This window comes from Carettochelys insculpta, chromosome 26 (assembly GCF_033958435.1).
Source record: "Carettochelys insculpta isolate YL-2023 chromosome 26, ASM3395843v1, whole genome shotgun sequence".
NCBI classification, from domain to species: Eukaryota; Metazoa; Chordata; order Testudines; family Carettochelyidae; genus Carettochelys; species Carettochelys insculpta.
The window spans coordinates 375512-391537 of record NC_134162.1 but is presented as its reverse complement, the minus strand read 5'-3'; the positions used below and the strand labels follow the sequence as shown (position 1 = coordinate 391537).

Here is a 16026-nt window from a genome sequence, read left to right as displayed (position 1 = left end):
GTGCAGCACCAGTTCCCAGGCTTTTGTTCCTCAGCCCACTTCCCCCATTGTCTTTGGCAGCGGGGAAGGGCTCATTTTTCACTTGGGATCAAGGATGGCTTTGTGGTTACGACATAGCACTGGGAGTCAGGTGCTCAGTTTCTGGCTCAGACGTTAACTCACGCTGTGTGAGCTCTTGGATGAGTCACTTCCCTCTTCAGTGTCTCAGTTGCCCCACCTGTAAAATGAGAATAGCAATACTCAGAGCTATGCTGTGAGCTGTAACTCATTAATATTTCACCTGGGCTCATCAGAAGACAGGTGCTATAAATGCAATAAGTGCTATAGCCTCAGGGTCTCCTGGGCAGAACAGAGGCTCCGCTTCATCTGACTTATCAACCTATCCAGGAACCCAAGGTGGCTTCCCAACAGCTGTCTGTCAAGCAGCTTGACTGCATTCTGGACACCCCAGCCTTCCTGCACGCTCCATCCCTGCCCTGCCGCAAGTTATGGAGTCTGAAAGAAATAAAGCTGCATTTGACGCTGGCAGCAGAGAGCAGAGAATCTGTAAACTCTCCCCTACAGGCACCAGCTGGCTCTTCCTTCTGAGAAGGACATCTCTGATTACCTGGGAAGGGGCTCCAGAAATTCGGGCAGAAGTTCAGCATCTTTTCTTTTCTTTTCTTCCGGCTGATTAAAGTTGCTACTAAAGCTCACTTAATGCAGCCTGGAGTTGGGAGCCAAACGAGACAAGGGCAGCTGGCACAGGTGCAACAGAGCAAGGGTTTTGAAAGCTGGCTTGAGAAGCTGAACGTGTTGAAACCTGTTTCCCAGGAAGAGCTTTTGTACTGTGTTTCAAATCCCAGAATGCACGCTCAGTGCCAGCAAGAATGAGCTCAACCAGGGACAGGTGTCCTCCCCAGCCGTTAGCCCGGCACTCCCCCTTGCTTCTCCCGCTTGGGCCCCTCCTGGCAAAGCAGGGTCTGTTATCGGGAGGGTTGGACTTGGTGCCTGGGGCTGGGGTTCACCCAGGGGCACAGTCGGGTTGAGGCCCCATTGCACTGTGACAAGTCAGGAAAGGATGCAACGCCTCAGACAGACAAAGGGCAACAAATGCAGACTGGAATCAAGTCGCCCCTTATTCTTCTCTTTGTGAAGCTAAACCGATTGAGCTCCATGAGTTCTGAGGTGTGAGGTTTGCGTTTTAGGGCTACCTGGAGCCCTTAAATCTGCGTTGTCCAATGCATTTGCTACTCGTTGTGTGCGGCGAGCAGGACGCGCCATTGTGGTGAGTGCACGCATACCTCACTCTTCGAATTCAGCACACATGCCTCAAGATGATTAGCACAAGTGTGGTGAGCTTTGAATTCCTGTTGGACACTGCTGCCTCAGATCATAACAGGAGGAGTGGGGGAAAGGCCGTGGCTGGCTGTACAGCCACAGACTAGCCTACAGGCCTGCTACTCCTGCTGGTGTTTGCAGGGGACAGCAACACTCTGGGATCTCAGCAGGGAAGGTGGAGATACCTTTGCTAGTGGGGTGGCTATCACAGGGTGGTCCCCTCAGAGTCCTTTCCGGCCTCAGTGACTCACCACAACCGCTCCAGGTCTTCGCAACCCTCACGGTGCTTTTCCTATGTGTTACACCCACCATCGAGAGCAGCCAGCCATTTGCTTACAGGCAAGAGGACATTATTAGTCTAACAGCAGCTAATCCTGCCTGTTGCCACCTCTCTTCCACCTACGTGCTCCCCAAGCACATCCTTCCTCTTTGCTTATCTTGGCCTAGTGTCCAGGAATACTTCCATCCTGTGAGCCCCTCAGCTGTCTTGTCCCTCAGACACTTGGTCTCCTCTGCCGGCAGACTGTCTTTCAGTCAGTGCGCAGTTCATGGCAATGGGTGAGGAGCTGAGCGACAGGCTGCAGAGCCGGCACACCCCGTCATGGGACACTGATGGATTGTGCCCCAGCTGTGCAGGGTCACAAGGCATTGCCTTTCCTGGAATGGCGGGCATGACGGGGCCCTGGCGCTTCTCCAGCGTGATGGTACTGATCCAGGAGGCACTTGCATTCCTCTGATGCAGCAGGACTGTCCTGTACTGGCCAGAATTCACCACGGTCTTTGTAGGCTGTTCCCATGCTGAATCACCCAGCCGGTTAAAAAACAGGGGCCTAACGTCAAATTTAAATAAGGGGGGCTTCGGCTTCTGGCCGTCAGCTTTTGGTCTGCCTTCCTCTTCGGGGGGAAAAGTCCTGGGCGTGCCCATTCTGTGCCCTCTGCAAACTTTCAATGGCCTTTTAAAAAGGTGGGCACTGGGACTGGACTCAGCACCCTGCCTCAGCAATGCCACGTCCAGAGGTAAAGCACCTCCTTCCGCCTGCTTAGACATCCAAGGGTTGCATCTGTGATTTCCACCACAGCATCACACTCAGCTCTAGTGTTCAGTGGCCAGCTCCATAACCCTTTCCAGTCACGGCTCCCCAGGGCGCCGTCCCCCACTCTGAGGTGGGGCCTGCATTTCTTTCTCCTCGATGTACACTTTTGCCTTTGGCTGCATTAAAACACGTTTGGCTGGAATGGACCAGAAGACAGCATCACTGTCACATAACTTGCCCTTTTGCCAAATAGTGGTTTATCAGCTGTGATTTTTATCTTTATTTCCAGATCATTGCCAAAAAGGCTCAATAGGCTCAGGCCTAGTAACCATCCCTGCAGAGCCCACTAGAAAACCCTCCCCAGTGATGAACATCCACCCTTGACAAGTACTTTCTGAAACCAGCCAGTTAGCTAGTTCAGAACGGATGTAATGTGTGCGTCACTGATCTTCCGTGAGGCTCGTCTTTTAATCAGAACGCTGAGTGGTACGAAATCAGATGCCTTATAAAGATTTGCATGAGCTAAATTTCTGCAGTTACCATAAACCCATGTTGACATGCATTGACCCTATTCCTATTTTTCAAAATTTTATCAGTTGAATTCTGTATCAGTTTTTCCATTTTATTCTCCAGGATTGAGGTCAGGCTAACCGGCCTTTGGTTAGGTCATTCTGTTTGGCCTCACTGAATATTGGCACAACATTAACATTGTTCAAGTCTTTTGCAATTTCCCTGGTATTGAAAGAATTATTAAAAATTAGTAGCAGTGGGCACCAGATCTCCTCAGTCAACATCTTTAGGAGGGGAGCAAGTTTTCCAGGCTTGTTCATTTGAAAAATGTTTATCCCTCGCAGATGTTGTTCAGCATCATTTTTAGTTACTAATGTACTGCAAAGTACTCCATCACCTTCATATTATAGAAGCACATTATTCCACTTCCTTCCAAACACAGGCAGAAGATACTTACCAAACACGTCTACCTTTTCTGCACGATTTTACCAATAATAATGGGCCAAAACCATTTCTAGGGGTTTTTTTTGTTCCTAGTATACTTTTAAAAAATGATTATTTTCCCTACTTGCCCTGCCAGTTGAAGTTTTCCCTAATGCGTTTAGCTTCCCTTATCAATGTTTTGTATTTTCCAGTTTCTAATTTGTATTAATCGCTGTGTATTTCAATTTTCCCCATTTTTTGTATGTTATTTGTTATCTTTTTTTTCTAATCCCTGCCTCCACTCTGCCACTGAGCCAGGAGGGTTTGCAGTGTAGACATGTGGGCTCAGGCTGGAGGCAGGTTCTGGGATCTTAGAGCCCATGCTCCAGCCCAAGCATATACACTGCTATTTTATATCTGGGTTGGCCCGAGTCAGCTGACATTAGGCACTGGGCTGAGCGGTGCGAGTTTTACGGCCGTGTAGACGTACCGTTTGTGTCCATCTGTTGTGCTTCTCGCCCACATGCACGTTCGGCTCTCTCAAACAACACCAACCCCCCTGCAGTGGCATTCAGATCCTCCCCAAACCCCTCCACACACGCAGTTCAGATTTTGAATCAGCCATGTATATGGCCTCTGCTTTGGGTGGTGGCTCTTTTTTCATCCCTCTGTTCCATAAAGGAGCTTAATTGCTTTTTACAGTTTCTCCTGCATAAAGCATGGCTGTTATGTCCACTAGATTCCAGGAGGTTTTACCTAACCCTGTGCATAACAACATGGACAGGGACATTCCTGTGACATGGTGGTGATCAGTTTTGGGGCAGACCCACTTCTTCTTCTACTACTATCACTACTATCTGCAGATCTGGAGGAGTGGGTCTGCCCCACGAAAGCTCATTGCCTAATAAATTATTTTTTGAGTCTTTAAAATGCTGCAGGACTGCTGGCTTGTTTTGTCATGGTTGATCAGCTACTTGAGGGCTACTCCCCTTAAATTTAATACCTAATATCTACTTCCCTGGCCCAGACGAAGCTCTTAATGGCAACACAGTGCTGAGGGAGGAGTTTGGAAGCTGGAAGTAGGGGGCAGGGAGTGAGATGAGTGTGATCATGAGAACAAAAGAGTTGTCATTAAATTAATTATGGCTCATTAGCTGATTGCAAGAGCATTGCCAGGCACTCCAAGTACAGTAGTAGTAGTAGTAGTAGTAGGCATCCTTCAGTCTGCATAGACTATGGATCGCGCCCTTTAAAGTTTCAATTGAGGACTTTATTTACAGCTTCTATTGTGACTATGAAGACCCACACAAGAGTGACAGTCCTTGCTGCATCTCTTGCAGATGTGGTGGGTGTCTGGCAAGTCCTTTTTGTGCTTTCTGTGCGCTCGCTTCTCCTCTGCTAGCTGTCTGATCTTCATCTCGCCCTTCTGAAGGCCCTTGTGTAACCCCTGCCTCCATCTGCTGCGGTCATCTGCTAGATCTTCCCAGTTGTCCAGCTCGATGTCTACCTCTCTGAGGTCTCTCTTGCAGACATCTTTGTAGTGCAACTGGGGGCGTCCGGGAGGTCTTTTGCCAGAGGCTAGCTCACCATACAGGATGTCTTTTGGAATCCTTCCATCGTTCATCCTGTGAATGTGGCCAAGCCAGCGGAGTCGACGCTGCCTGAGGAGGGTGTGCATGGCTGGGATTCCAGCTTTCTCGAGGACAGCGGTGTTGGTCACTCTGTCCTTCCATGATATTCCAAGGATGTGCCTGAGGCAGCGCAATTGGAAGACGTTCAGCCTCGTTTCCTGGCGGGCGTACAGGGTCCAAGTCTCGCTGCCATAAAGGAGGGTGCTGAGGATGCAGGCTCAGTAGACTTGCATTTTGGTGTGAGTGTACAGCTTGTTGTTATTCCACACTCTCTTGCTGAGTCTGGACAGAGTTGTGGCTGCTTTTCCGATCCTCCTATTTAGCTCAGTGTCCAATGACAGGGTGTCAGTGATGGTGGACCCGAGGTAAACGAACTCGTGGACGACCTCTAACGTATAGTTGTCAATGCTGATTGATGGGGATTCAGCAACATCCTGACCAAGTACGTTTGTCTTCTTTAGGCTGATGGAAAGCCCAAAGTCCTTGCATGCTTTGGAGAACTGATCCAGCAGTTTTTGAAGCTGGTCTTCTGTGTGAGATACTCCAGGTACAAGAAAGGAAACAAAGGGCAGGAAAGGAGAAAAGTAACTGTCTGTCCTGGGACCAGAACTGATCAAAACAGTCCTAAGTGATTTGGGAAAAGGGGTTAAACAGTGAGGTGGCGAAGTTTGCATGTCATACAAATTACTCAAAATGGTTAAGTCCAGTGCTTTTTTTGTAAAAGATGAGCCGATATGCAGCCGACTGCCCCCACCTGCCCTGCCAGGGTTCCCACATGTGGGGCTATTGGTGGGGTGCTGTGCCCCAGCTAGCTCCCAGCTGCGGGGCTGGTAGGGCCACCTGGCCAGGGATCCTGGCTGGAGCTGCCAAGGGGCTGGTATAGTGTCCCAACCTACCCCAGCACATAAAAAGCAGTGGTTAAAGCCCCAGAGGACACTGTGAAGAATGACAAAGGGATCTCACAAAATCTGAGTGACTGAGCAACACAACAGCAGGTGAAATTTAATGTTCATAAGTACAAAGTGACACACATGCCAAAATAAAAGTGTAACTAGACACACAAAATAATGAGGTCTAAATTCGCTGAGCCCATCAATAAAGAGATCTTAGGGTCATTGTGGATAATTCCTGCAGAAAGCACTTCCAGGTGCCAAAACAAGCTCCCAGAATACGGGGAAGTAACTGAGAGGTAGCTGTGTTGGTCTGTACTCCAAGAAAACAAAGCAGCCGAAATATAGCACTTTAAAGATTAAAATGATTTATTCAGTGATGAGCTTTTGTGGGACAGACCCGCTTCATCAGATCACTCTCATTTCCATTACAGACTGACATTTATAAGTGGAGTGGACCAAAAAAAAAAAGCAATAAAAACTGACAAATCAAATAGGATTGAAGGAGGGAGGTGAGGAGTGGGAGAATGTTAATTGTCCTGCCTGAGATAATTGCGAGCATCAAAGGAAGGGAAGCAGTCCTGGTGTGTGAGGTGGTTGATGTCTCTGTTCATACCATGTGCTAATGCGTCGAATTTGAATATGAACTCCAAATTCCTCACTCTAGGCTGTTTTTAAATTCTTTATGCTCTAGGACACACATTCTCAGGTCTTTAACAGAATGGCCCACTCCATTCAAGTGTTCACTGGATGGCTTACGTGTATTGGGTTTCTTGATGTCTGCTCTGTGTTCATGTATTTTTTGGTGAAGGTTTTGCCCAGTCTGTCCCGTGTACATAGTGGCAGGGCATTGTTGGCTCATAATGGCATATATAATGTTGCTGGAAGTGCACGAGAATGTGCCTTTAATCTTGTACCTAACATGGTTAGGTCCAGTGATGGTATCCCCAGAATAAATATGTGGACAAAGTTGGCAGCAAAGTTTTGTTTCAAGGAAAAGTTCCGGGATTAGTATTACTGTGGTGTGGCCTGTGATTGCTGGTGAGAATCTTTGTCCGGTTAGGAGCTTGTCTGCAGGAAAGGAGATACCTGTCACCTAGAGCCTTCTGGAGTGACGCATCCTGATCCAGAATAGGCTGTAGGTTTTTAATGATGAATTGCAGAGGTTTGAGTTGGGGGCTATAGGTAATGACCAGTGATGTTCTGTTATTGGTCTTCTTGGGCCTGTCTTGAAGTAGCTGGTTTCTGGGTATTCATCTGGCCCTGTCAATTTGTTTTTTTACTTCTCCCGGTGGGTTATTCAGTTTTATAAATGTTTGGTAGAGATCTTGTAGCTTTCGGTCTCTGCCAGTAGGATCAGAGCAGATGTGATTGTATCTAGGGGCTTGACTATAAATGATGGATCGTGTGGTGTGAGCTGGATGGAAGCTGGAGGTATGTAGGTAAGTGTAACTCAGTGGGTTTCCGGTACAGAGCGGTGTCGATGTGGTCCTCTATACTTATGAATGTCAGTCTGTGTTGGAAATGAGATTGATCTGAAGAAGTGCGTCTGTTTCACGAAAGCTCATCACAGAATATTGGGACTCATTAGCTGCGTCTACACGTAAGCGTCTTTTCGAAAGGGCAAAAATCGAAGTTCGGCTTTCGAAAAAGCAGCCATCGAAAGAGAGCCCCCGCCGCCGTTTCTCAGGTCGGCGTTCCCATCCGCTCTTTCCAAGTGCCGCCCTGGTCTTTCGAAAGAGAGCCCCCGCCGCCGTTTCTCAGATCGGCGTTCCGATCCGCTCTTTCCAAGTGCCGCCCTGGTCTTTCGAAAGAGAGCGTCCGCACGGCTCCAAGCTCTCCTTCAAAAGAAGGGAGGCAGGAAACGCTGCGGACGGGGTCCCATGGCCGACAAGCCCTTCAAGGGCCACAGCCAGCTGCCTCCTTTAAAGGGCCCCTCCCTCTGCCCTCCCCTCTGCACGAGCCGAGTGCTGCCCAGCCTGTTCCTGCCCGGCAGAGCCCACTTGTGCCCAGGGAAGCCCAGCGACAGCTCCTGCAGGCGGACGCTGCAGCTGCTCCCCAGAGGTGTCCAGGAAAGCCATGAGGGGAGAACTCTCCTGGGGCCCCAGGATACTCCGGAGCTCCCGGTAGAAGGGGCAGGTCGCTGGACCTGTCCCAGAGCATCTGGCCTGGTCCCTGGCTCGGGCATATCCCTGGCACAGCTCTTTTATTTTGGAGTGTACCTGGTCTGGGGTACGTTCCAGGTGGCCCCTGGTGCGGAGGCCTGTTGCCAGGCGGCTAAAGGCTGTGGCATTGCGCCACTTGATGCCCATGTGGCGCAGGACTTTCTCGTCCTGCCAGAGGCCAAGCAGGTCCCGGAGCTCCCGCTCCATCCAGGAGGGGGCTCGTTTTTTTTTTTTCTCCCACTGGGAGCCCTGGGAGGCTGGAGAGGGCTCAGGGGGGGGCCGTGGGACTCACGGGGGGGTCTGGCTGCTGGCCAGGCTGGAGCATGTGGCTGGCGCTCGTGCGCACGCTGCTCCTAGCACGCTCTCAGCTTCCTGCCATGGGTTTTCTGCTTGCGTGCGGCTTTAAAGCAGCCAAACACAGGGACCATAGAGTCCCGCTGCTGCCGGCTGGAGTGGCCCCGCACTCCAGATGACCGGCGCCATGGCGGACCTGTACTTTGAAAGAGTGGGCTGTGGAGCGTCTACACGTGTACTCTTTCGATTTGTTATTTTGAAAGGGAGAGATCTTCCTGATACGGGATCAGGGTTCAGAGTTCGATTTCCAAGCCCCATACTTGGAGAGTATCAAGGGTGGTCAACATGGATTCACCAAGGGCAAGTTGTGCCTGACCAATCTGATTAGCTTCTACAATGAAGTAACAGGCTCTGTGGGCATGGGGAAGTCAGTGGATGTGATATACCTTGACTTCAGTAAAGCTTTTGATACAGTCTCCCACAATATTCTTGCCCGCAAGTTAAGGACATATGGATTAGATACATGAACTATAAGGTGGTTAGAAAGCTGTCTAGATGGTTGGGCCCAACAGGTAGTGATCAATGGCTTGATGTGTGCTTGGCCATCAGTTTCAAGTAGAGTGCACCAAGGATCGGGTCTAGGCCAGTATTATTCAACATCTTTACTTATGACCTGGATGAGGGGATGGATTGTAGCCTCAGCAAATTTGCAGATGACACTAAGCTAGAAGGTCAGGTAGATACATTTTAGGGTAGGAATGGGGTCCAGAGCGACCCAGATGAATTGGAGGACTGGGCCAAAAGAAATCTGATGCAGTTCAACAAGGAGAAGTTCAGAGTCCTGCACTTGAAAAGGAAGAGTCCCAAGCACTGTTACAGGCTGGATCCAGCTGGCTAAGTAGCTGTGCAGGAGAAAAGGACCTGGGAATTACAGTGGATGAGAGGCTGGATATGAGTCAACCATGTGCTCTTGTAACCAAGAAGGCTACTGGCATATTGAGGTGCATTAGGAGGAGCATTTCTAGCAGACCTAGAGAAGTTATTATTCCCCTCTATTTGGCATCTGGAGTGTTACATCCACTTCTGGGGCCCCCAGTACAGAAAGGATGTGGATGCATTGCAGTGGGTTCAGCGGAGAGCAACAAAGTGATTCGGGGGCTGGAGCACATGACCTACGAGGAGAGGCTGAGGGATTTGGGCTTATTTAGTTTGCAGAAGAGAAGAGTGAGAGGAGATTTGTTAGCAGCCTTCAGCTTCCTGAAAAGAGGATGGCGAGAGGCTGTTCTCAGTGGCGACAGGTGGCAGCACAAGGAGCAATGGGCTGAAGTTACAGAGGGGGAGGTGTAGGCTGGACATTAGGAAATCTATTTCCCCAGGAGGGAGGTGAAGCACTGGAATGTGTTACCGAGAGAGGTGGTGGAATCTCCATCCCTAGAGGTTTTTAAGTCCCGGCTTGACAAGGTCCTGGCTGGGATGACTTAGTTGGGGTAGATCCTGCTTTGGGCAGGGGGCTGGATTAGATGACCTCCTGAGGTCCCTTCCAGCCCTAGGATTCTATGGTTGTATGACACATGCTTCTCTACATGTGTGTCCACAAACACACTCCACACCCGTGCGTGCACACACACAAAGCAGCACCTCTGCTTGCACATGCAGAAGCCCATAAGTGCATGCTTGAAAAAGAGCAGCCAGCACATGCGTGCCCAGGTGTGCACCAGTGTGACCCTTTTTCACTCCCCCTGTGATCCCAGCTGCAGAGCCAGGCCAGGGCTCTCAGGGATGCAAAGTGAAGCACCTTTGTTTGCCATCGCAGGACGTCCCCCACGGCCCGTTTCAGAGCAGCCTTCTGTGCGTTCCTCTCTGCTCCGTGTGGTGTGTTCCCATTCATCTGGGAGTTAGCTGCTGTTTGAATGGTCCCCGGCTGGCCTTTCTTCACCTGCAGGGACACGCCTGTTACTTGGTCTAGGGCAGGGCTGCACCCTGACGAGGAGCCAGCATGGCTGCTTTGGGGGGTGGTTGTTTAAAGGTGGTGGGAGGGGGCGCAGGAGCTGCCACTTGGGAAGCCCCAACACTCCCATGGGGGCACTTCAGAGTCTCATCTCTCAGGCATCCTCTCCCCACGTGGCAAAGGACCATTAAAGAGAGAGTTTCACCAGCCCGCACGCCCCAGGGACCCATAACCCAGCTTGCCAGGCACTTACCTATTGCAGCCAGGCAGGTCCCAGCCTGCTCCCACCCATTAAAGAGACGACCCCGTGCTTGTTACTCTGTCGGGGACCTCCTTGTGGGAGCAATTTCCCCTGGATTCCAGCGGGAGGTGGGGGCAGACTGAGTGAGTAACACAATGCGCTCGGCCAGCGGTGGGGGGCATGTCAAGGTGCTGATCCCAGAGGCCTGTGGCCTTTCACGCAGCATTCACTAGACAATATGTTGTAGCATCTGCAATGAATCTGTCAGCTGGCAGCCAGCTGCTGCTCAGTGCACACCCCAGCGGCTAAAAAGGAACTGGAGTTTTGGCCCGTTTTGTACCAAGACCCCTCCTCAGGCACCGGTGGGTGAGTTTTACCTCTGACACTGACTTTCTCAGGTCCTCCCAATGGCCTCCACCCCCAGCTACCTGGTGCTATGGCTGAGCTGCCGCATCTCATGCTAAATGTCATGCTAAAGCTTCAGCTCCTGGAGCCATGTGAATAAATGAGGATCGCAGGTTTCCTTAGAAATAGAAGAGTCTCAGCCTCATGGTTGGAAGCTGATTATTGTTAAAATATTACAGCTTTGAAGCCAAGCTCCTGATTTCTGAATGCACAGGGTTGCCCATGCTGTGCCAGTGTGCTGCCATTGGGCACCAGGAAGTGATACCAAGAAGGCAGATGCATTTTGTCTTGAGGAGGGGACAGGGGCTTATGCTGTTGGGGGTAGGGTCAGAGGATCTGGTTCAGTTCCTTGCTCGTGACAGAGCCACCGTGTGACCTCTCAGTGCCTGCGTCCCCGGCTGCAGAGGGGTGAGTGACAATGAGAGCTGCTCGGAGAGTGGCGCAGAGGAGTGGAAATGTTAGACCCTGTTGACAAACAAAGGGCAAGTGCTGGTCTGGGCAGCAGTAAGGGCTCACTGCCCTAGGCCCTGCCCATCTTCCCTTGTCCCCACCCCTTTCAGGGCATGGAACTGGGTCCCCCTCCCTCCTTGCCACAGAGCCTGTGGTGGCTGTTGGCCCTGCTGGGTAAAGCAAAACCCAGGAGGGTCTCAGGTGCCAGCAGAGCCCCAGGCCTAGTGCTGGCAGGGCCTTGCTAGTGACTTGTAGCCATGAATCTTGCTGAGAGTGTGGCTGAGTCACAGCTTGCAGCAGTGAGTTACACGGGCCAAGACGCATCACGTGAGAAAGGTTTTCTGGGGGGTTGGGGTTGAACTTGCCCCTTTTGGATTTCATCTCACATCCCCATGCTCCTTGTTTTGGCCAATGACAGTGACAGCAGAAGCTCCTGACCATGGAGTATCTGTTGCTTTGTAGCCTTCCCCATCCCATTATAACTTTTAATATTCCTGTGTTGGGAAGAACACCGCAGCGGTCAAACACTCCGGCATTTAATTTCAAAAAGGGGAATTACACTAAAATGAGGAAGCTAGTTAAACAGAAACTAAAAGGTAGAGTAACTAAACTAAAATCCCTGGAAGCTGCATGGAAACTGTTTAAAGACACCATACTAGAGGCCCAACTTAAATGTATACCCCAAATAAAAAAACACAGTAAGAGACCTAACAAAGAACCACCATGGCTAAACAGCCATGTTAAAAAGGCAGTGAGAGAGAAAAGGGCAGCTTTTAAAAAGTGGAAGTCAAATCCTAGTGAGGAAAATAGAAAGGAACACAAACACTCCCAAATTAAGTGTCATAATGTAGTAAGAAAAGCCAAAAAAGATTTTGAGGAACAGCTAGCCAAAAATTCAAAAAATGATAGTAAAATGTTTTTTAAATACATTAGAAGCAGGAAGCCCGCTAAAAAAGCAGTGGGGCCCTTGGACGATAAGGATATAAAAGGAGCGATCAAGGAAGACAGTGACATTGTGGAGCGATTAAATGATTTCTTTGCTTCAGTCTTCACGGCTGAGGATGTTACAGAGGTTCCTAAATCTGAGCCAGCCTTTTTAGGTGACAAATCTGAGGAACTCTCCCAGATTGAAGTGACATTAGAGCAGGTTTTGGAGTTAATTGATAAGCTGTATAGTAACAAGTCTCCAGGACCAGACGGCATTCACCCAAGGGTTCTGAAAGAACTCAAATGTGAAATTGCGGAGTTATTAACAGTGGTTTGTAACCTATCCTTTAAATCCGCTTCGGTACCCAATGACTGGAAGATGGCCAATATAACGCCAATATTTAAAAAAGGCTCTAGAGGAGACCCTGGCAATTATAGACCGATAAGTTTAACATCAGTACCAGGCAAATTAGTAGAAACAATAGTAAAGAATAAAATTGCAAGGCACGTAGAAGAGCACGAATTGTTGGGCAAAAGTCAGCATGGTTTCTGCAGAGGGAAGTCGTGTCTAACTAATCTATTAGAATTCTTCGAAGGGGTTAATAAACATGCGGACAAGGGGCACCCAGTGGACATAATATACCTAGATTTCCAGAAAGCCTTTGACACGGTCCCACACCAAAGGCTTTTATGTAAATTAGGCGGTCATGGGATAGGAGGAAAGATCCTTTCATGGATTGGGAATTGGTTAAAAGACAGAAAACAAAGGGTTGGAATAAATGGTAAATTTTCACAATGGAAGGGGGTAACTACTGGTGTTCCCCAGGGGGTCAGTCCTGGGACCGATCCTGTTCAACTTGTTCATCAACGATCTAGAAAATGAGGTAAGCAGTGAGGTGGCAAAGTTTGCAGATGGCACCATGTTGTTCAGGACAGTCAAAACCAAAAGGGATTGTGAAGAACTACAAAAAGATCTCAGCAAACTGAGTGATTGGGCAGCAAAATGGCAAATGAAATTTAATGTGGGTAAGTGTAAGGTAATGCACATTGGAAAAAATAACCCAAATTACACGTACAACATGATGGGATCAAATTTAGCTACGACAGATCAGGAAAGGGATCTTGGAGTTATAGAGGATAGTTCTCTGAAGACATCCAGGCAGTGTGCAGCGGAAGTTAGTAAAGCAAATGGGATGTTAGGAATTATTAAAAAAGGGATAGATAATAAGACAAAAGATATCATACTTCCCCTATATAAAACTATGGTACGCCCACATCTTGAGTACTGCGTGCAGATGTGGTCTCCTCACCTCAAAAAAGATATATTGGCATTAGAAAAGGTTCCGAAAAGGGCAACTAAGATGATTAGGGGTTTGGAACGGGTCCCATATGGGGAGAGGCTAGAGAGACTGGGACTTTTCAATCGGGAAAAGAGGCGATTGAGGGGTGATATGATAGAGGTATATAAAATCATGAATGGTGTGGAGAGAGTGAATATAGAAAAATTATTTACCTTTTCCCATAATACAAGAACTAGGGGACACCAAATGAAATTGATGGGTAGTAGGTTCAAAACTAATAAAAGGAAATTTTTCTTCACACAGCGCACAGTCAACCTGTGGAACTCCTTGCCGGAGGAGGCTGTGAAGGCCAGGACTCTATTAGGGTTTAAAAAAGAGCTCTATAAATTTTTGCAGGTTAGGTCCATAAAGGGCTATTAGCCAGGGGTAAAGTATGGTGCCCTGGCCTTCAGTACAAGGGCAGGAGATGGATGGCAGGAGATAAATCACTTGATCATTGTCTTCTGTTCTCCTTCTCTGGGGCACCTGGCATTGGCCACTGTTGGCAGACGGGATACTGGGCTGGATGGACCTTTGGTCTGACCCAGTGTGGCCGTTCTTATGTTCTTATCCCCCTCTCATTTGCCTCCTGGCTGAGGCAGCCGTCTCGGGCTCTCCTTGTGTGACAGCTTTCCTTCCCCCAGCCCCGTCTTTCTGTCTCCTGTCTCCAGCAGAACATGAGAACAGCCCTGCTGGGTCAAACCAGGGCTCCATGAGCCCAGGAGCTGTCCTCCCACAGTGGCAGGTGCCACATGATTCAGGGGAAATTAACAGAATAGGGCAATTATTGAAGGATTCATACGCTGGTCATCCAGTCTCAGCTTCTGGCAGGAAGAGGTTTTGGGACACGCAGAACATGGGCTGCAGCTCTGCCTGTCTTGCCTAATTGCTCGCCCCTGGGAACTTACCTCAGTCTTTTTTTGAACCCACTTGATGCTTGCGGGCTTCACGTCGTCTCTGAGTGTTCGACACACGGACGGTGAAATACTTGCTGGAGTTTGCTCTAAACCTGTCGTTAGTAATTTCATGGCGTGACCCTGCTTCTGGTGCTCGGGGAGCGGTAAGCAGCACTGTCATACCCTCCCTTCTTCCAAACAGCAAAGTCCCAGACTTTCTAACCTCCCCTCACCGGGGAGCTGCCCCATACCCTGCTGCTTACAGTCATTCTCAGTGTGTATCTTTATGGAAGAAAAGAGTCCAGGCCTCTTGGAGGGGCAGACACCAACCTAATTTCCATTCCCCTGCCTTAGTAACTGTGGCCTGAGGTCCTCTCCCAGTGGGGCATGGCATGGCCACGTCTGTGAGGTCCTTCCCTGATAGAAGCACAGGCCTCCCCCAGGTGAGCTAACAAAGTAACACAATTAAGCATCACAATTAAGCGACCCGCCCCCACTCATGCATCGGATGAAGTGGGTCTTTGCCCACGAAATCTTATGCTCCAAAATATCTGTTAGTCTATCAGGTGCTACAAGGCTTCTTGTGGTTAATTAAGTGTCAGCTGTGGTAGAATGCCTTTGTCCCCTTCTAGGCATATGGCTCAGCCTCTGGAGGGGAATGATGTGGGGACCTGGGCACAGGTCTTACGTTAGGAATCCCCGGCTGTAACAAGAGGCATGAGATGTGAGTTGTTAAGTGCCCTCTGACAAAGCACCGCCATTACAGAGAGGTGGTTGTGACCCTGGCTCCTCTTTCCTGCAGGCGCCTCTCTGGAAACCAGCTCTCCCAGATCCCAGGAGAAGCCTTCTCTGGCCTCTACAGCCTGAAGATCCTGTAAGTACCATGTTTCTCCAGGACTGGCTGTGGCACTGCTGCGTTGCCATTGTCCCAGGGGATCACACATGGCATGGGGCTTTGATCCATTCAGAGGCAGCTGCCAAGCCACAGGTACCCAGTTACCAATTTCTGAATCCATGCAGGTTAAAGTGCCAAGCCAGTTTAGCATGTGGCAGCTCTCGGGCTCGCTGGGGGCTCTGACCTGCTGCTGATCACAGCTGCTGCCAGCAGCATTTTCTGTGAGTTCTGCAGCATCATACAAGGATGAAGAGATCCTCCCTAGGGGTGAGTCCAGGAAGAAGAAGCATTTCCGGCTCTCCATTCCACACCCTGCGTGTGGCAAATATTTGGCTTAGCTGGCTGTTTGCTCTGACCTAGCTTGTACTATGCAGAGAGGAAGCATTGCTCAGTGGGTGGAGCAGTAGACTGGGAAAGAGAAGAGCCTGACTCAAGTTCTGATCTGTTGTGTGGCTTTACATAAGGGTAGATTGCCAGCTCCATGACACGTGGGCTTGGGAACCAGAAGCTGGCCCAGTCCTGAAATCCGTAGTCAGGCCCATTTTTCCGGAGTACCAGTACATCAGATGCCTGTGTGATTTATCTATACTTTGTAAATTCTTCTCCCTTGCCAACAGGTTCTGTAGCCCTCTCCCAAGGCCATCATCAAACCCTAGT

At 49.6% G+C, this 16026-nt stretch overlaps 1 protein-coding gene across 1 annotated transcript in view; it reads left to right on the top strand.

Annotated features, from left to right (window-relative positions):
- The window catches only part of LGR6 (leucine rich repeat containing G protein-coupled receptor 6), a 252963-nt gene that overhangs the window by 91100 nt on the left and 145837 nt on the right, over positions 1-16026 (top strand). The window contains exon 3 of the mRNA XM_074977509.1: positions 15277-15348. Coding sequence (XP_074833610.1) covers positions 15277-15348 — 72 coding nt within the window. The remainder of the gene's footprint in view (positions 1-15276; positions 15349-16026) is intronic.